General features: G+C 46.8%; 1 protein-coding gene and 1 pseudogene across 1 annotated transcript; both read left to right on the top strand.

The window, feature by feature from the left end:
* The first annotated feature begins 1945 nt into the window (after positions 1-1945).
* LTBR (lymphotoxin beta receptor) lies at positions 1946-8778 on the top strand. The gene is given in 11 exon segments (XM_077759144.1): positions 1946-2288; positions 2408-2504; positions 2728-2853; positions 2936-3088; positions 3461-3557; positions 3693-3784; positions 6467-6574; positions 6887-6912; positions 7467-7695; positions 7856-8071; positions 8074-8778. Coding segments are annotated over 11 exon segments (1437 nt in total). The 5' UTR covers positions 1946-2171; the 3' UTR covers positions 8250-8778.
* An 11489-nt stretch (positions 8779-20267) lies between these two features.
* Positions 20268-20953, top strand: LOC144227368 (calcyclin-binding protein pseudogene; annotated as a pseudogene).
* Positions 20954-21203: the final 250 nt, after the last annotated feature.

Raw genomic sequence — 21203 nt, 5'->3', positions numbered from 1 at the left:
AGATTAGTGTCCTTCACGCATTTCATTGTTTATAAGTTATACCTCAATTAAAAAAAAACGAGATCTCTCTTTTCAATAAAATCCTATCATATTTTCAGATGAAATGGTATATGGCTGGGATTTGCTTCAAAATAATTTAAGGGGAGATTAGAAGAATAGAGGAGGGCTGTAAGGAAGAAATAAGACTGCCGTGAGCTGAAGCTAGAGTTCACAATATTATTTTCTACTCGTGTGTGTGTGTGTGTGTGTGTGAATTTCCATAATAAAAAGGAAAAAGAATCTAAGGCCACTACATGCACATACCTGTATGCATTGAAGAGCTCAGTGGTGAGTCCAGAGTCAGCCTCCAATTCCCTTGACCTTGAAAGAGCAACAGCTCTGAGCAGGGAGTGTTGCTCCGATATTTCTTCCCCTTCCGAGAAGCCTTGGAACATCCGCATAAACATTTGCCCGCAGAGTACACGTCTGAGGTCTGCACCAGGAGAGGAGAGTGAAATGTCTAAACTCAGGCAGGCCCTTCACTGTCTTGTGAGCCCTCCTCCCCGGGCACACTCCTGTGCCACTACTTCCCAGCTCCTCTACCAAGAGCCTGTCCGGCCAGTCAGACCAATCAATGCAAGTGAGTGCCAGGCCCTGCAGGGAGACGGGGCAGGGCAGTGCCCAGGTGACCCCTCTCCAGAGAGCAAGTCAGCTCCTCACACCAAAGGAGACACCCTGAATCACAAAGAGGCAGCAAGGTTGCTGGACTGAGCTTGGGACCCAGAAATCAGGAACTCTGGAGCCTAGGCTGGCCCTGCCACAGACTGGCTATGTGACGTGGACAAGACACCTTCGTTTTACCCCGTAAATATGTACTGGACACTTGGTATGGGCTGGACTCAGCCATGCACTGAGACCCAGTCTTAAAGGTGCAGTCTCGGCCACTGCAGAGCTCACAGCCTGGTGAGGGGGGAGAGAATAAGCCCAGACCACGGTCTAAGTGGGGTCTGTGCCACCTGGGGGCGGGGGGTGCATCCCAGAGCCCAGGCGAACCTCAGAGGACAGATGGGAGTTCGCCAGGAGCACAGAAACTTGCAGACCAGAGAGCCTGGCATAAGGGGGCGTGGCAGGGGCTGGTGCTAACGGGTTGCAGGGAAATGGTGGGAAGAAAGCGGGCAGGGACTAGACCAGGCCCCCTGGAATCCTGGTTTCTCTGTGGAACCCACAGCCTCCGTCTTCTCATGCTTAAGGCAAAGTGGCTGCACTGGTGGTCCCTCAGCTGCCTCCAGCTCAGAGGGATTCAGAGGCTCCCTCCTGGGAGAGGAAGCTGGGACTGAGGACTGTGGCCACCCAGCTCCGGTGCAGCTGCCCCTCTTCACAGGGACCTCAGTCTACACAGTCCTCCCCCGTTGTCAAAGGGCAGGGGAGCAGAGGCCGCTCCACTCTCTGCAGTGTCTTGTAGGTGACCTGTGCCCACTGATGCGTGCACTGGGTTGGGTCAGGGGACAGGCGGGCTGGAAGGCTTGTTATTCCTCTGCAGCTTATCTGTAAAAGTCACACCACAGGGCAGGAACCCCCGGGAGTCCAGATGGATGCCAACTGGGCCTTCTGGTTCCCAGATGCTGCAGCTGGCTGGCTGCGGGCCTGGGCGGGTGTCGGCACTCTGTGTCTGCCGGTCGCGGGCCCTTCCACTTTCAGATCGGGCCCCCAGCTGGACCCAGCGCCGCCTCTCCCTCTGCCCCGCTCTCGGAGCCCGGTCTGAGCACGGTCCGCCGGCTCTGCTGCCCATTCCTACCTAGCGGTCCTCCCCTCCCAGCCAGGCTTCCGAAGAAGGGAGGAGGCCCGGTTCCGGCCCTGATGCCCTCACGTGCTTTCCCGGCCGCCCCTCCCGCCCTGCATCGGGGCAGCCAAGCCTGTTCCTCTTCCCCGATTGCGACAGCTGCCTCTGCTCCCGGCGCTCCCTGTCCCCGCCCCGAGGCCGGCTCACTCCACTCCCACTTCCTGAGCCCGGCTCTTGGAGCCCCGGAGGCCAGGCCAGGCCCGGCCGCTGGGCCCCTGGGGCACGTCAGCCTGAGCCGTGTCCCAGACCCTGGGCTCGGGAGGAGGTCGCTGCCACCACTGCCGGGGACGTGCAGGCCTCCCACCCAGCTCCCAGGCCTCCACCCATCTGGCCGACTGGCCGCCTGGCCGCCATGCGCCCGCCGTGGGCTGCCTCCCCCTGCGGCCTGGCCTGGGGGCCACTCGCCCTGGGCCTCTTCGGCCTCCTGGCAGCATCCCAGGCCCTGCTGATGAGGGAGGGGCCCGCGCAGGTGGGTGAGGGCGGGCTCGGGAGGGGAAGCGGGGTGTGGGCAGCCCTCTCTCTAGTCCCTCTGCCCTCCCCAGCCGCCCCCTGAACAATTCTCTCCCCCACCGCCGTCTCCTCTTGAAGGCGCTCCCATACCACACGGAGAACCAAACCTGCCGGGACCCGGAGAAGGAGTACTACGAGCCCAAGCACCGCGTCTGCTGCTCCCGCTGCCCCCCAGGTGAGAGAGACGCCATGGCCACAGGACGCCTGGGACGGGAGGTGGGTTACAGGGCCCTCCCGCCTGCCTCGCAGCCTCGGAGACAGACAGACACCATCGCCCGGGCAAGCAGCCAGACATCCTTCATACGTGGCCCCCAAGACGACAAGGTCACACAGCCAGTGGCAGAGGTGAGGAGGGGGCCTGCTCCCCTGACACCCGGACCCCTTCGCTCATGTTCTAGGCACACATGTGTCAGTCGAATGCAGCCGCAGCCAGAACACCGTGTGTGCCACGTGCCCCGAGAACTCCTACAACGAGCACTGGAACCACCTCTCCATCTGCCAGATGTGCCGCCCCTGTGACCAGAGTGAGTGGCCGTGTGCCGGGGAGGCTGGGGTCTCCGGGAGCACAGCCCCTCCACCGAGCCCGCCTGTCTGTCTCCCCACCAGTGCTGGGCTTCGAGGAGACCGTGCCTTGCACCAGCAAGCAGAAGACCCAGTGTCGCTGCCAGCCGGGAATGTTCTGCGTGCACTGGGACACTGAGTGTGTGCACTGCGAGCCGCTCTCCGACTGCCCCCCTGGCACCGAGGCGGAGTCTGAAGGTCAGAGGCCACTGTGGGCAGAAGGCGGGGAGGAAGCTGGGTGCCCGTGATCTTGAATGGGGGCAGGGGCAGGTGTTTGATCTGTGGGGAGCCCCCAGGTAGTTCTCTTTGACATAAAGAGCCTCCTCTCCCTTCCTGGGCGAAAGGCCCACAGAAGGGGTCTGCAGAGAAATGGAATGGGGGCAGGTTCGGGGCCTCAGAAGGAGGCTTCTCTCAGCTGCGGGAGGCTCAGGCCAGAGAGAGGTCAGGAAAGGTGCTGCAGAATGAGGTGGGCAGGCAGGGAGGGCCATCCAGTGGGAATAAAGGGAACTCACAGGTGGAGAGATTCCCCTTGCCCGCTCACCCTGGCTGGCCCTCCTTTTCTCTTGCCAGGTGATGTCAGGGAGGCTAAGAGAAACTGTGTTCCCTGTAAGGCAGGGCACTTCCAGAACACCTCCTCCCCCAGGGCCCGCTGCCAGCCCCACACAAGGTGAGTGCACCCCCACCCCGCACCCCTGCCATCCCAGAAGCCCCAGCCGCTGACCACCCTTATGCTCGCATGCAGGGGCTCACCTCCGCTCGCAGCCCTGTGCCCGCTTGAATCAGGCCTCTCTTGCCTTCACAGGTGTGAGGAGCAGGGTCTGGTGGAGGCACTTCCGGGCACTGCCCAGTCGGACACCAGCTGCAGAAATCCACTCGATCCCCCGGAGATGCCAGGTGAGGAGTCTGGGGCCCAGGGGCACATGGGGGGAATCTGCGAAGATGCCTCAAGTTCTCCCATCTAAAAAGATGCAGAAAAGATGAATCCTTCCCTCTCAGAACTGGGGCAAGCAGAAAAGTTCCCTAAGGAAAAACAGGAGTATCCCTAGGCCAGCTTGATACACACGCTCTTTTTAAGTTATGTGTTACACATACAACTTGTAAGTTACATATAATATTATGCCAAGGAACACTCCTACCTTGAGGTGTCATTGTAACTGACATCACTGTCCTCGTCTTGGACATGCCACCCTCATATAACCTACTTACTAGACCGAAAATCTCTTTACTAGATTACACACTTTCATTATTAGAGTTCACCCCACATTTGACTCTTCTTTGTTGGCTTGTTTCTTTTCTGTGGAGTTACTGGTTTCCTAGCCTAACAGATGGTTAAGGGATATTTCTAATAATTATAAACATGATTAGCTGGGAGAGAGTTTATTAACTTTTTAAAAATTACCAAATATTTATAATAATGGCTTTCATTTATTGAAAGCTAGCACGGCAGGCACTCTGCCAGCACTTGACAGTCACTAACTCGTGTAATCTTTTTAATGACCCTGTAAAGTACAGCTGACCCTTAACAACATGGATTTCAACCAAGTGGGTCCGCTTATATGTGGCTTTTTTTTCAATCAATATAGAACATTACTGTACACGTATTTTCTCTTCCTTATGAGTTCTTTAATAACATTTTCTTTTGTCTAGCTTACTTTATCATGAGAACACAGTATATGATGCATAATATACAAAATATGTGTGAATCAACTGTTATTGGTAAGGCTTCTGGTCAACAGTAGACCATTCATAGTTGAGATTTGGGGGAAACCGAAAATTAGATGTGGATTTTTGACCTCACGGGGGGTCAGCACCCCCAGCCCCCACGTTGTTCAAAGGTCAATGATAGTTCTATTATTGTCCTCACCAAGGGGAGGAGGAAACTGAGGCTGAGAAATTAGGGGACTTGCCCCAGATCGCTCACTGCTATCTGGTATTACAAAGGGCTGTACTCAGTTCTTTCTTACTCCAGAGCCTATGCCATAATGCATGCACACCATAGAAAATTAGAAAATTCAGAGAAACAGGGTCACTGGGCTGGCTCAATCAGTTAGACGTCTGACTCGTCGGTCTCAGCTCGGGTCATGATCTCACAGTTTGTGAGTTCAAGCCCCACATCCCTGCTTGGGATTTCTCTCTCCCTCTCACTCTGCTCCTCCCAACTTGCTCTCTCTTTCCTAAAAAATAAATAAATAGGGGCGCCTGGGTGGCTTAGTCGGTTAAGCGTCCGACTTTCGCTTAGGTCATGATCTCGCGGTTCGTGGGTTCGAGCCCCGCGTCGGGCTCTGTGCTGACTGCCAGCTCAGAGCCTGGAGCCTGTTTCAGTCTGTGACTCCCTCTCTCTCTGACCCTCCCTGCTCACGCTGTCTCTCTCTCTCTCTCTCTCCTAGAAATAAATAAAACATTAAAAAAAATTTTTTTAAATAAATAAATAAACACTAAAAATTAAAAAAAGAAAAGAAAATTCAGAGAAATAAAACTAAAAATTACCCACAGGACAATCACTTAACATATTGACTCCTAACATTTTTTAATACATCCTGCCAGACATTTCTCTGTCTATACATAGAATTGGTTTTCTAAATGTGGAGTCACTTGAATATTTTGTCACTTGATTTTTCATTCAACTATGTCATAAATCTTTTCCCTTGTCCTCTTATTACTTTGTAACCATGTATCAAATACAATTGGCACTTTAGAGCTGGAATTTTAGACAGTATGTACCTAACCCCCCCCCAACTTTATCTTTGGGGAAACTGATCTCCAAGAGGCAAAAAGTCACCCAGCTGGGCCGGGACCCAGATGTCTCAGACTCCAGGTCCAGTTTTTTTCCCTATGCCTCCCACTCTGTGCTCCTTCAGGCCCTAGGTTTAGGTGGGTCAAAAAGGGCAAGCTCCCAGTATACAAATGTCCAAGCCTTCCTGACCCACCCCAGGCACAATTGATGGGTGTTCTAGACTCTTCCATGAAAGACAGAAATTATCCAGTGCTGCATACCAAGACTTGAGAATCTCAACTCCTGCCCTCCCCTCTATCCCCTCCTGGAGCCTGCCCTGAGTGAGGAGGTGGAGACTATGCAACCCCCACTCTCCCACCCCTGTAAACACCCCACATCCTATAGTGGCCTTGCTCTAAGATGGTCATGAGATGTGCCTCTACTCTGTGGCCCGAGTCTGCTTAGAAAGCCAAGGCTCACCTTCCCCGTACTGTCTTCTACCCCCACTTCCGGCACTGGAAAACCAAGGGCCATGCTCGTGTCCTCACCCACAAGACTGCCCCTGACCTTGGTCTCTACACAGTGGCCACCGTCCATACCCCCCAGAGATCTCCACCCACGCTCGAGTTTCTCCCCGGCTGTCAGGAGGTCCTGCCCAAGTCCAACTTAGTTCCCCTGCTCTGTAACCCAAGGGAAGTTTCTCCAATTCTGCCTTTAGGAGCTGCAGTGGGCTTAGAAGGGAAAAGCTGCCGCCACTCCTTTTCCTTGAGTTATCCAGAGGACCAGAAAGCTGTTCCTTAGCTCCCCTCCCCTCTGCCCTGCCTGGGGTCGTCACGGCTGTCCCCTGTCTGCTGCCCTAGCAGGAACCGTGCTGGTGTTGGCCATCCTGCTGCCGCTGGCCTCTCTCCTGTTCCTCACCACGGTCCTGGCCTGCACCTGGAAGAGCCACCCCTCTCTCTGCAGGAAGCTGGGTAGGAAGGAGCTGGATGCAGGCAGAGATGCAGGCCTGGCTGGCTGGCTGTACCCACCTGCTGGGGGAGGGGGGTTGGAGGGAACAGTGAGCTTTCCCCATTTACCCTTCAGCCCCCGCCTTAAGACTCCCGGTGCCTGCCCTCAGCATGAACACCACCATCTCTGTCCAACACCCCCACTCTGAGGCTGGAGATAAGAGCAAAGATAGCTTGTTCCTTCTGGGACCCCAGGGTGGGGAGCAGACATCGTGGTGTGGGGGAAGGGTGAAAGCCATGCCAGAAGCTCTACACCCTTTTCATTTTCCATTGCAGGATCCCTGCTCAAGAGGCGTCCAGAGGTAATGGGGGAGGCTGAGAAGGCCACAGCAGGGGCAGACAAGAGGTGGGGTAGGCAGGATAAGAGTGTACAGCCTTCAACATTCATTCAACCAATAATTGATTGAGCACACCATGTGCCAGACACCATTCTGGGCACCACGGATATAGCAGTGAGCAAAACAAAGTACCTACTCTCCTGGAGTTACATGCCAGGGAGTAAGAATAAAGTTAGACAAATACGTGTCAGGTAGTGATAATTGCTGAATAAAGCACGGTAGTGAGACAGTGAGTGAAAGTGGCAAAGGTTAAGGGTATATTAGAGTGGACAGAGAGGGCCTCTCTGATAAACAGATATTTGAGCAAAGAGCTGAAGAAATGAGGGAGCCAGCCATCAGACTATCTGAGGGAAAGTGCCCCAGGAAGAGGGACATCAAATGCAAAGGCCCCGTGGCAGGGAGCATGAAGTGGAGGAGAGAAGGATGAGCTGCCTAAGCGTGGGGTGGGGTGTGGGAGTTAAAGAAAGATGGCATCTGAGGCCCATGTCATTGGTTGGTTCTCTGCCTCTCTTCTGCAGGGAGAGGAATCAAATACTGCTGATGGAAATTGGGAGCCTCCAAGGGACAACCCACATTTCCCTGACCTGGTAAAGCCACTTCTGCCCTTCTCTGGAGACTTGGCCCCCGCCTCGGCCAGGCTCCCAGCAACCCCAGGTTTGGAGGAAGAGGTGCCACAGCAGCAGAGTCCTCTAAGCCAGGCCAGGGAGCTGGAGGCTGAGCTCCCAGAGCAAGGCCAGGTGGCCCATGGTGAGCCTGGGGCAGGCAGCAGGGAGAAGAGGGGGCAGGGGAGGGTGGGGTGGGAGGGATGGGGTGCAGGAGAAGAAGGTGAGCCTGACAGAAACAGAGCTAGACAGAGACTCCAGGCAGCCAGCCATCGGCCCTTCTCACTCTGCTTCCCTTCCCACAGGTACCAACGGCATTCATGTCACCGGGGGGTCTGTGACTGTCACCGGTAACATCTACATCTATAACGGGCCAGTACTGGGGGGAGCCCGGGGCCCCGGAGACCCCCCTGCTCCCCCAGAACCTCCATACCCCACCCCTGAGGAGGGTGCCCCAGGCCCCCCCGGGCTCTCTACGCCCTACCAGGAGGATGGCAAAGCTTGGCACCTGGCTGAAACAGAGACACTGGGGTGTCATGCCCTCTAACAGGGCCAAGGACCCAATTTGTCACCCATGCCTCTTGGTGTCTGGGAGAAGCCAGAAGAAGGGAGGTGCAAGAGCACCTTCTCCCTACAGCTGCCCTCCCCACACAGGACTCACAGACGGCCTGGGAAGGGCCCCTGAGAGGCAGACCCTAAGGGGCCAGGCCCGAGACACGCCTCTGAGAGCAGGGCTGGACACTGGCTGGGTATGTGCACGCCACGAGACTCTCGCCACCTCGTAAGCAGGCCTGAGACTTCATCGCAGACCCCCCCCCCCACCGCCCAGCGGGGCTGCACTGGCTCAACTTCAGGCACGGACAGGGCATGCGGTGCTAACTGCTGCCCACCGCAGCATTCTGCACCCTACACAGGGCACAGAAGGAGGACAGCCGCATGGCCACTTGCAAGAACGTCAGTGGGACCTCCAGCAGATCCGTGGTGCTCACCCCCAAGCTGCAGAGGCCCCTTGAGAACCCACACTTCACCTGGACTGAAGTAGACCCTGTATGAAGATGGAGATACGTGGAAGACCATCTCTCCCCTCTCCTCCTAGAAAGGGAGTCATTAAAAACTGGGAGCTTGGGTACAGTGACTAGGTAGAAGGGAGAGTTTTGGAGGGAGAGGAAAATGGCAAGTGTATTTATAAATTGTAACCACATGCAAATAAAGAGGAGATCGAGACCTAGATCGCTCATTTTCTTGGGATTTATATAAAAATACTATTGTACTGGGGCAATGTCAAGGGCACAGGTCAAAACATTAAAATATAATAGTACAAAGGTATTTCAGTGAGAGGCTGGTGTATGTAAGTCAGGTGATAACAACAGAAGCCGGCCATCACTGACAAGGTGCCGGACGGTGTTCTAAACATTTTACAATAGAGACGCCTGGGTGGCCCAGTTGGTTAAGCGTCTCACCCTTGATTTCAGTTCAGGTTATTATCTCACGGTTCGTGAGGTCAAGTCCCACGTCTGCTGTCAGTGCAGAGCCTGCTTGGGGTTCTCTCTCACCCCCACCCCTCCCCGACACATGCACAGGCTTACTCTGTCTCTCTCTCTCTCAAAATAAATAAATAAACATTAATAAATAAATAAATGCTTTACAATATTAACATATGTAACCCTCACAACATCTCTCTGAGATAGATACTATTATTGTTCCCATTTAACTATTGCGGAAACTGAGCCACAAAGAGGGTAAATGGTTTGCTTAATTTAGCTGCAAATGGCAAAGCTGGATTTGTACCCAGTTAGGCCTCTCGGGTAAAAACTTCACATACCCATACTCTGAACAGGTATTTAAAAAAGGCCTGGTTTCCTCAAATAATCACAACTCCTTCAGGTCCTGCAGGCATATTCAACGTCAGCCAACTCTCATACCCCAACGCAAAGTGAAAGAGTGTTCTTTCCACAAGGCCGGTCAAAGGGTTAGACGCACGTTAGACCAAAAATGTGAGATAGCAAGTCCCCATTCTGTTGGGGAAGCGATCTGGGCCAGCCTCCTTCAACTCGCAAGGTGCACTCATGATTTTTACTTGTTTATTCCTTTTTGTCTTATTTAATTTTTCTCAAATAGAACATTAAATCTTCTCAAGCTCTATTATTAGAAAATGTCTGGACCCCAGAATTTGTCTACCTCGCTGCCTGGTAGAGACAACCTGAACTTGAACGATTGGGAGGAAAGCAGCTGCCAGCAGACAGCACCTTCCATAAAAGGCCACCTTCTGGGTCTGATGTTGAGAACACTGTTGCTGGGGCTCATCAAGACGGTGTGGCTACAAAACACATACTTCAGGAGTTGTTGGATCTGACTGAGTGGATGGGTTATTTAAGGTTGACCATGAAAGCATTAGATCCAAATTCCTTTCTTGAGAAGTAAGTCATCATGAGCTCTATCGTTTCATAAGTTAATCCCCCTCAGCTCTGCCCCAGTCTGAGCCAGACATCATGAATCCTTAATAATCGTTCAAGGTATTTGGGTAAAAAACAAATTTTACACATTTTTCAACAAAATAAAAGGAGGGAACTTTTTTAAAGAAATGGTGCGGACGCCCAGTCCTAGGTGACACCATTCATATTTAGGACTATATCAGCCTGTGTTAATTTGTCAGGGCTGCCATAAGGAAGCACAGCAGACTGGGTGGCTTAAAGAGCAGAATGTTATTCTTTCACAGTTCTGGAGGCTAGAAGTTCAAGATCAAGCTTCAGCAGGGCTCGTTGCTTCTGAGGCCTCTGTCCTTGGCTGGCGGATAGCTGTCTTCTCCCTGAGTCTTCATATCATCCTGGCTCTCATATGTCTGTGTCCTAATCTGTTCTTATAGATACACCAATCAGATTGGACTAGGGCCCACCTAATGACTTCACTTTAATTCTCTCTCTCTCTCTCTCTCTCTCTTTTAATTTGAGAGAAAGAGAGAGAGAGAATCCCAAGTAGGCTCCACGCTCAACTCAGAGCCCAAGACAAAGCTTGATCCTGAGATCACGACCTGAGCTGAAATCAAGAGTCGGATACTCAACCAACTAAGCCATCCAGGTGCCCTGATTTAATTATGTCTTTTTTTTCTTTAATATTTTTTATTTATTTCTAGGAGAGAGAGAGACAGCGTAAGCACGGGAGGGTCAGAGAGAGAGGGAGATACAGACTCTGAAATAGGCTCCAGGCTCTGAGCTGGCTGTCAGCACAGAGCCTGATGCGGGGCTCGAACCCACGAACCGCGAGATCATGACCCAAGCGAAAGTCAGACGCTTAACCGACTAAGCCACCCAGGCGCCCCTAATTATGTCTTTCAAAACAATCTCCAAACACAGTCACGTTCTGAGCTACTGGGGTCTAGGACTTCACCATATGCATTTCAGAGGACATAACTCACCCGATAACACTGCCCATGCTATGTCGCCAGTGCTGAGTTAATACAGACCCCCAGCCACATTAACAGAGCACACTTTATATTGAGAAGAACAACTGTCTAGAATGAAAGTGGATGGAAAATCAATAAGGACAGCCTCTTGTTTGTTGTCTTCAAAAGAACCGCATGCAAGAGAAGTTGATATCAGGACAATTTAGTCTGAGTCCAGCTAGCCTCTCACATAGTATTTTCGAGAATGCCACTCCTTTAGCATATGAAGGACAAGTCCAACACTGAGTCCGGCGATGGCAGCATGGGTGCAGGGAGGCCAGGAAGGAGGCTAAGGCAGCAGTCCGTGAGAGAGAAGGACACAACTGGGTACAGAGTAGTAGCAGCAGGAGATGTGGGGGTGCATTGTCCTTGGGTAAATAAGTTTTTTTTCCAAAAGAGGAGTGCCACAGTCTTTCAATTGTTTTAGCTTTATATTTTTATATCTATTAGAGCTCCTTTTAATCTCCTTTTTTAGAATGTTCCTAGCTATATTTTCTTATTTCTTTTTCTAAATGAACTTTAAGATCAGCTTATTTACTAACCTCCCTTCCCCCCCCCCCCAAAAAAAAACCTATTGGTATTTGTATTGGGCCTCACCAAATGTTTAGATTACTCAGAACTAACATCTTCCTGGTACTAGTCTTCCTTCAACTTTTTTTTTAACACTTATTTGTTTTTGAGACAGTGAGAGACAGAGTATGAGTGGGGAAGGGGCAGAGAGAGGGAGAAAGAGACACAGAATCCAAAGCAGGCCCCAGGCTCTGAGCTGTCAGCACAGAGCCTGACGTGGGGCTCGAACTCAAGAGCCATGACATCATGACCTGAGCTGAAGTCAGACACCCAACCAACTGAGCCACCCAGCCACCCTGAACATTGATTCCTTTTGTGTTCCTCAGTAGTATTTTAATGTTTAATTCTTTTTAATATAGATCTTGAGTACTTCTTGTTAAGTTCATTCCTAGGTGTTTTATCTGTGTAAATGCTATGGAGATGAGATCTTTTCTGACTTAGTTTTTTTTTATCCAGCTACCTACTCAAGTCTCTTCTCATCTATAATAGTTTTTCATTTGGTTCTCTTACGCTATCACCTATAATAAATCATGTGAAATTAATCTCTGCTGCCTAATTTTTATACTTCTAGTACATTTTAATCTTGTCTAAATACATTGCCTAGTAACTTTAGAACAGTATTAAATAATAATGGCATTAATGAACATTACTGTCTTGGTCCTGATTTTAATGGGAATACTTTCAGTATATTCCCATTCAGCAGAAGTTATAATAGATGTGTTTATTTTATTATGATAAGGAAATATCCACCTGTACTTCACCGAAGTTTTAAATTAACGATAGATATGGAATTTTTACAAGAGGAAAACAAATGTCATTTAAGACTGCAGAGATAATTACACTACTTTTCTCCTTAAATCTGATGAATTGCATGAGTCAGTTTTCTAACACTAAACTATCTTCTGGAATAACCAACACTTGATCTTGTTGTAGTTTTCTTTTAATATACTTCTAGGATCTTGTTTGCTAATATTTTATTCAGATTCTCGTAAATGAACTGGGCCTATACTATTAGTCTGTTTTATGTTCCTCATTGTTTTATAATTATATTTCTATTTCTGACATAACAGTTCATCCTAAAGGAATTATCCCTTAAAGTTAATTTAGTTTAATATCTAGGACAGCCAACCTTTTACCTTCCTCCACCCCACTGTCAACACATTCCCCATCCACGCTGCTGCTCAGCACAGAGCCATAGAGTTCCATGTTAGGACCTCTTCTTTTAGACATTTGTTCATTTTCATGTGCTCATCATGAAAAGATTTACTTGCTACAAGTAACATATCTCTGATATCCCCAAATTATGGACTATTTGATAAAGGGGCTTGTCCAGTCAAATGATGTGATTCATGCAGAAGTCATTCCAGAGCGATAAGACCTCAAAAAGGAAATTATTTTTATACTCAAGGCCTAAAGCCTCCCTTTGGGATTAGTCCATTTATAAAAGCTCTATCACCATTGTCCAACAGAACCTTCTATAATAATAAAAATCATTATCTGTGCTGTCCAATATGGTAGCTGCCTGATGTGATTCATGCAATGGAGGAACTGAATCTTAAATTTAATTTTATTGTATATTTTAAAGATTTTTTTTTACTTTTCTTTTTTATATTTTTATGTTTATTTGTTTTTGATAGAGAAGGGGGGGAGCAGTAGAGAGACAGGGAGACACAGAATCCAAGGCAGGCTTCAGGCTCTGAGCTGTCAGCACAGAGCCAGACGTGAGATTCGAACTCATGAATCTGAGGTCATGACCCTAGTGGAAGTCAGAGCTTAACTCACTGAGCCACCCAGGCGCCCCTACTTATTTTTTTTAATGTTTAGTTAGTTTGAAAGAGAGAGAGCCCATGGGCCTGCAAGCAGGGGAGGGGCAGAGAGAGAGGGACAGAGAGAATCTTAAGTGAGCTCCACGCCCAGTTCAAAGCCCATGACTATGAGATCATGACCTGAGCTGATATCAAGAGTCAGACGTTTAAATGACTGAGCTACCCAGGTGCCCCTTATTCTTTTTTATTTCACATTTTATTAAGTCATAAGATACATAAGGTAAGGTATGTAAAGTGTACTGATCTTAAGCGTACAGCCTGAAGAAGGGTTACGTATGTATACACTCATGTTGCCATCCCAGAAGGTCCAGAATGTCACACTCCCTCCCCCACTTCAGTACCCCTTACTGCATGGGTCTCAGTTACTGTTCTGGGAGACATATAATACATTTGAGATACAGGATATCTCCAGAAATATTCATTATTTAACTTAATGACTTATCCCCATCCATTAGTCTTGCCCACCTTTAACTACATATAAATAGAATCATACCATATTAACCATTTTGTGTCTGACTTCTTTTAATCAATATGTTTTTGAGATGTATCCTCGTTGTTGCTAGTATCAGTAGTTTGGTTTCGTTTTTAAATCGTCCCATGTAGTATTCCACTGTATAAATACATCTAAATTTATCCATTCTCTTGGTTCTTTCTGACTTGTTTCAAATTTTCAGCAATTATGAATAAAGTCATTACAAATATTCTTGTATATGTCTTTTTATAGACAGTCATTTCTCTTGAGTATATACCTAGAAGTAAAACTGGTAAATCATAAGATGGAAATATGTATAGTTTTAGTTAATACTGCTAAAACATTTCTAAAATCATGCAGGTTAATTTACAATCCCCCCGCAATACACGAGAGTTCCATTGCTTCACATATTTACCAAAACTTGGGATTGTCGTTCACCTTTATATTAGCCACTTTAGGGGCATCTGGGTGGCTCAGTTGGTTAAGCCTCTGACTTAGGTCAGCTTTGGCCACGATCTCATAGTTCGTGATTTGAGCCCTGCATCGGGCTCTGTGCTGTCAAGAGAGAGCCCACTTCGGATCCTTTCTGCCCCTCTCTCTCTCAACCCCTCCCCTGCTCGCACTTTCTCTCTCTCAAAATAAATAAATAAACTTAAAACTAGCCACTTTAATAGGTATATTTCTTACTGTGGGGTTTCTTATAAAATTATTTACTTTGGAATAATCATAGAATTACAGAAAAGTTGCAAAAATAGTACAGAGAGTTTTGATATCCTTCACCCGGCTCCCCTTATTTTAATATCTTCCATACTCATGATCCATTAGTTAAAACTAAGAAATTAACATTGTTAACTCTAATTAAGCTATAGACTTTATCCAGATTGTACCAGTTTTCTCCTAATGTCCTTTTTCTGGTCCAGGATCCAATCCAAGATACTACATTGTATTTAGTGGTGATGACCCTTTAGTCTTCTCTGAATGACAATTTCTTTCTTTGCTTTCTTTCCTCATTTTTTCCTTGTCAGTTTTGAAGAGCACTAATTCTTTACTGGAGGTCCTTCTTGGGTTTGTCTGATGTTTTCTCATGATTAGAAACTGTCAGTCTGTCCTTCCACATGCCTACAGTAAACCCTTTGGTATTTCTTCCTGCTGTGAGAGCTCCTGTTATTCCATGGCATTGGGTGGTGGTGGCCTTGATTTTTACCAATTCTGGGAGGTGAACAGTGGCACCTCATTGTGATTCTAATTGCATTTCTCTATGACAAATCTTGACCATCTTTTCATATGCTTGTCACCCTTATATCTTATTTTTTGAAGGGCTTTTTACATCTTTTGCCCATTTTTAAATTGGGTCATTTGTTTTTCTTATCACCTTTAAGAATTCTTTATGTATCCTGGATGCAAGTCTGATTATCAGACATGCGATCTGCAAATATTTTCTCTTAGCCTGTGGTTCGCCTGTTTATTCTCTTAACATATCTGTCACAGAACAAAGGTTTTCAATTCTGATATGGTCCACTTTATCAATCCGTTTTTTGTGGATTGCATTTTTTAAAGTAATCTCTACACCAAAGATGGGGCTCAACCCTACAACCCCAAGATCAAGCATCACATGCTTCACCGACTGAGCCAGCCAGGCGTTTTTGATGGACTGCGTTCTTGATGTAGTATCTGAAATCTGATCACCAAGCCCAAGGTCCACACAGAGTTTCTCCTGTGTTTTCTTCTAGATATTTTGCCATTTCACTATTTAAACTTAAGCCTATGAGCCATTACTTTTGGTGTAATGTGTCATGGTATGTGTTGAAGTTTGGTTTTTTGGTGTGTGTGTGTGTGTGTGTGTGGTTTGTTTCTTTGTTTGCTTGCTTGCTTGCTTTTTGCATACAAATGTCCAGTTATTCCAGCACCACTTGTTGATAAGACTGTTTTTTCCACATTGAATTGTCTTTGTACCTTTGTCAAAAATCAGTTGATGTTTGTGTGGATTTATTTCTGGGCTCTCTATTGGTACCTCTGGCTTCTGTGTCTACCTTTTTGCTAACACCGCACTATCTTGAAGACCATCATTTCCTAATAAGTCTTGAAAGTGGGTAGTATAATTTCTCCAACTAGCATTCTGTTTTTAGTTCCTTTCAGTTCCTTTTTTTCTGTATAAATTTTAGAATCCACTTGCTGATTTCTAAAAGAAAAAAAAAGAGGCCTGCTGTGATTTTGATTGAGGATATATTGACTCTATAAATCAAACTGGGTAGAAGTGATGTCCAAACAATATTGAATTTTCCAAACCACAAACACAGTATATCTCTCTATTTATTTACATCATTGTTGATTTCTTTTATTAGGGTTTTGTAGTTTTCAGTATACAGATCCTGCCCATACTTTGTTATATTTATACTTACGTACTGAAATGTGTGCTTTGGGGGGGGTGATTATTATAAATCATATTTTTTATTTCAAAGTCCAAATGTCTATTGCTGATATATCGAAATATGATTGACTTCTGTACATTGGCCTTGTATCCTACAAACTTGATAAACTTATTCTAGGAATATTTTTGTAGATGCTTTGGGACTTTTACACAGAAAACTATGTCATTGTCAAACAAAGACAGTTTTATTTCTTCTTTTCTAATCTGTAAAACTTTTATTTTCTTGGTGCGCCTGGATGGCTCAGTTGGTTGAGCGACAACTCTTGGTTTTGGCTCAGGTTATGATCTCACGGTTGGTGAATTTGAACTCCCATTCCCTTTTTTTTTTTTTTTTCTTTGAGAGAGAGGGCACAAGTGAGCCAAGGGCAGAGAGAAGGAGAGAGAGAGAGAAGCAGGGCCACCCTGAAGCAAGGCTCATGTTCATCCAATGCGGGGTTCTAGCTCACCTGAATGGGGCTCCAGCTCTCCCGATGCAGGGCTCAAGTTCACAAACTGTGAGATCATGACCTGAGCCAAAGTCAGACTCTTAATGGACTGAGCCAACCAGGGGCCCAGTCTATTCCCATTCCTATAGAGAAAGGTACACAGGGGCAGAAATAGTGGCCTGTCTTGGGACATCTGGGTGGCCCAGTTGGTTAAGTGTCTGACTCTTGACTTCAACTCAGGTCATGATCTCATAGGTTTATAAGTGAGTTTGAGCCCCGCATTGGACTCCACACTGTCAGTGCAAATCCTGCTTGGGATTCTCAATTCTCCTTCTCTTTCTGCCCCTCCCCCACTTGTGAACATGCACTCTCTTTCAAAATAAATAAATAATGTAAAAATAAATATATCTTAGAAAAATTTTTAAAGAAAGAAAGAATGAGCTGTGTCAACCACTAAGCAACAAAGCAGTATCCACTGTTAACCCCAACTTTGCCCGATGTAGCCAAGGCACAGTCCACCTATCATGCCCTTAGGAATTCTGGCACAAAGGATTAAAGGTATAGTTAATCCCTGCTTCTGGTGCCACAGCTGCATCCCTGGTCCTGGGACCACTGCATCAGATACAAAAAAAAGAAAATGGTGGTGATAAGGGGAACCATATTGTCACACCGGCATCCTCCCCTACCCCTTTTTCCCCAGATCCCCAAGAGAATTGGAGGACTCTATCCACTCTCCCAAGCTCCTCTTCATGTTGAATGTGAGCACACATTCAGGAAGGCATGTGAACCAGCTCCTCATACATTTATCTCCCCTGCTTTTAGGCAGCAAATATTTCAACTACCTGTTTCAATTCTCTATTGGACAGTTACTCTGAGGATGAAATGCAACATGATTTGTTCATTTGATGTGATATCTCTTTGCCTACTGTTGGACACTATGAGCTATAAAGTGTATCCCTTGGTCTGAAGAAATGTTATTCAGTGGCCCAAAGTGGTACAATGTCTTCTGTACCAGTCCTTTAATAGCATTTTTAGCATTTGGGTCTACTACCAAGTATGCAAAGCCCAGTCCAGCATAAGTGTCTATTCTTGTTAGGACCCATTTATAGTCCCCCAGGCTACCAGCCAATGTAGTCCACACATCAGCTGTGTACAGGGCCTTCCCCCGGGGGCATCTTTCCCAGAGCCATCTGCAACCTCTATCCCTCTTGTTAGCACTTTGTGCTGCAGAGTGTGAGAGGAGTATGTCTAGATTCAGCCCACCTCTGCATTGCTGCAGCACCCACATGTCCACTCGTTTCATACAACTAGTTGGCCACCTCAAGGGAGGTGCACCAAAAGGTCTACCTGGTGGTTTCAATCACCTTCTAAATCTGGAAGGGAGTTTGTCCAATGGGCATCAATATGCCATGCTTTAATGTGTTCCTTAAACTCCCAGAGTGATTTCCACATGGCCTCACCCTGTTCAGGCAGCTCCTTCATAGTCCAGTTTTCCCTTGCCCGTCTAGCTTGACCATATGGCCAGGCCATCAGCTACTGCCCATGATTCCATAAAAATCCAACCACAGGGGCTTTTAACCAGTTTTCACTACTTCATCACAGCTGGAAAACAGCATGCAATTCACCCCATTGAGAGATGACCTTCTACCAGTCTTTCCATCGGACAGTCTTAACACAGCAGCTTTTCAAACATGTTTTGGAACCAGCATCAATCTCCATCCCAACTTTCATTTAATTCCATCAACTACTGCACCTGCATATCCTCCTAATCTGATCTTAGGCCCTGTTAAGACTTCACCAACAGGTTTTGGATTCCCAGTGTACTGGGCTTCTGTGTCAAGGAGCATCTTGTCATATGTCAATGGTAATGGCATAGTCAGCAGGTGAACATCCTGGTCATCACAAAGCCAGTCCCATGTGGCTTATATATGAAACATATCAGCTGCTTCACCCGGGGTGTTCCACTTGCATTTATAGGGGACATTGGGTACTCCATCTTCTCAGGATAAATACACTTTCCAGTGGTTTCTGTCCAGTCCACCATGCTGACTGTTGCCTCTTGAATAATCTCCTGTGTATTCTTGGATCATGTATCTCTACCTTCAATGGTTCAATGATAGCTGCAAGTCTTATGTCAATCCAAACATGCTCTTCCACTTTGCAGCATTCAAAACCAAGGACACAGCCCTCAAATTAATTACTTTCATAATCCATTTCAGTAAAAGTTCTTCAGGAAGCCAATGATAACAATCTACAAAGTAAGACAACTCCTTCACACTATGCTCCTGGTTTCAGTAGTGTCTTGATTTCATCCTCCCCCGATCTTGACAACAGTTGTGGTAAGCAGACGACTTAGAGCATAATTTTCCTCCTTGTAGGCAGCTTTGAGGCTTGAGGCTGAAGCTCAGACTTTGAGGCTAGTGGCTAAAGCTCGTGACCAAGTATCAAAGGTCCGACCCACCACTTTCTTTTACTTTCACTTTGGCTCTTATAGATACTAACCAAGAGACTGTACATTTAGCATACTTCTCATTATTTTGCAATTCTTTATATATTTAATAAGCCTACTCCTTGAGAATCAAGTTCAGCACCAGTTCCAAATTCTGTTAATAACTGATCTCAACACAGCTGTAGTTTCAGACCATGGGGGACTAGGTGGCCATCCAGGGATCTAAGCTTCCTTAATCCCTGCTCTTTCTTACTTTCTTTTCCCAAACCATAAGTTTCTGTGAACTGGAGCTGTTTTAGCAAATCCCACTTGTCTGACACCAATTAGTAGGATCTGTTTCTACTGACAACACTTGTGACACCAAATGTGTGGGTTTTCCACACCAAGAAATTATCCAATTCTCTGCAGATACCAAATTAATGTCCTAACTCAATTTTGACACTAACTACACAGAGCTAGTATGTTATGTACACTTCTGTCCAACTTGTCCACAAATCAGGGGTTCCCAAACCCCCCCATTCAACTACAATAATTTGCTATAACACCTAATGAAACTAAAGGAAATACCTTACTTACTAGTAACAGGTTTATTACAAAGGATATTATAAAGGATACAAATGAGCAACCAGATAAAGAGGTACCTAGGACAAGATCTGGAAGAGTCTAGACCTTGGAGCTTGGGGTGCTCATAGATGCACTCATCAACTTGGAAGCTCTCTGAACTCTCTGAACCCCATAGTTTAGAGATTTTTATGGAGGCTTCATCATGTAAGCAGAATAGATTGTTAACTTTCTCTCTAGCCCTCTCCCCTTCCTGGAGGATAGGTGGGTAGGGCTGAAAGTTCCAAGCTTCTAATCATGGCTTAATCTTTCTGGTAACCAGTTCCCACCACGAAGTTACGCAGGAGCCCACCAAGAGTCACCACATTAACACAAAACACACTTGAGAGGCGCCACGTGCAGGAGGCCTGTAGGTCGGATGTGAGCACAAGCTAAGGGCACTGCGACTCCTGCTGGCGGCTCTGCCTCTGGGTGAGTGCGCGCCTTGTGGTTCCTGTTCTCTCCCGGCTGTGGCTGCAGCTCTGGCCTTGCCTGACACAGCCAGACCATGACTTCAGCTTTGGAAGAGCTGTAGTTTAAAGATCTAGAAGAGGTGAAGGTGCTGCTGGAAAAGGCCACTAGTAAAAGAGTACATGATGCCCTTGTAGCTTAAAAATCCAGGATTGTGGCTGAAATCAATTGTAAGATGCAGCAGAAATCACAGAGAAAGGCAGAACTTCTTGATGTTGAAAAGCCAGCCACTGTGGTTGCTCCCATTACAACGGGATATGCAGTGAAAATCATTAATTCTGGATGGGATCAGTCAGATGAGTTTGTGAAAATCTACGTTACCTTAACTGGAGTTCAAGTCCCAGCTGAGAATGTGCAGGTGCATTTCCCAGAGAGGCTATTTGATTGTTTGATAAAGAATCTAAATGGCCAGAGTTATTCCATGATGGGGAACAATCTCTTGAAATACATCTCTGTGGAAGGCAGTTCAAAAAAGAAGACAGATACAGTTCCTATGTAGAAAGAAAGCAAAAAACATATGGTGGGACTACCTGACTCGGGTTGAAAAAGAATGTGAAAAGAAAGAAAAGCCTTCCCAGGACCCTGAAGCAGATCCTAGTGAGGGATTGAGGAATGTTCTAAAGAAAAATTTATGAAGATGAAGATAATGATATGAAGTGAACTATTAACGAAGCCTGCATGGAATCAAGAGAGAAGCAACCCAAAGGAGACACAGAATTTTGAGGTTTTTTTCAAATCACTGGGAAATGGTGATGTGGAAATATTGATGTTTCCAATAAGGAAATGTTGGTGAGCTGAACACATAAATTTAACAAATAACAACTTCCAAAGCCTTCTAAGTAAAGGTAATGAATTCTCCCATTTCCTACTGGAGGACTTACTTAAATAAAATATGTTTATTAAACACTTCCTCCAAAGATGACTTCCATATTAATGTGGGCATTTTGTTCAAGAAAGGATAACATTGCATTCA

This window comes from Crocuta crocuta, unplaced genomic scaffold, assembly GCF_008692635.1.
Source record: "Crocuta crocuta isolate KB4526 unplaced genomic scaffold, BGI_CrCroc_1.0 scaffold72, whole genome shotgun sequence".
In the NCBI taxonomy this organism is placed as follows: Eukaryota; Metazoa; Chordata; class Mammalia; order Carnivora; family Hyaenidae; genus Crocuta; species Crocuta crocuta.
Note: the sequence above shows the minus strand (reverse complement) of the source record. Positions and strands in the feature narration are given on the sequence as shown.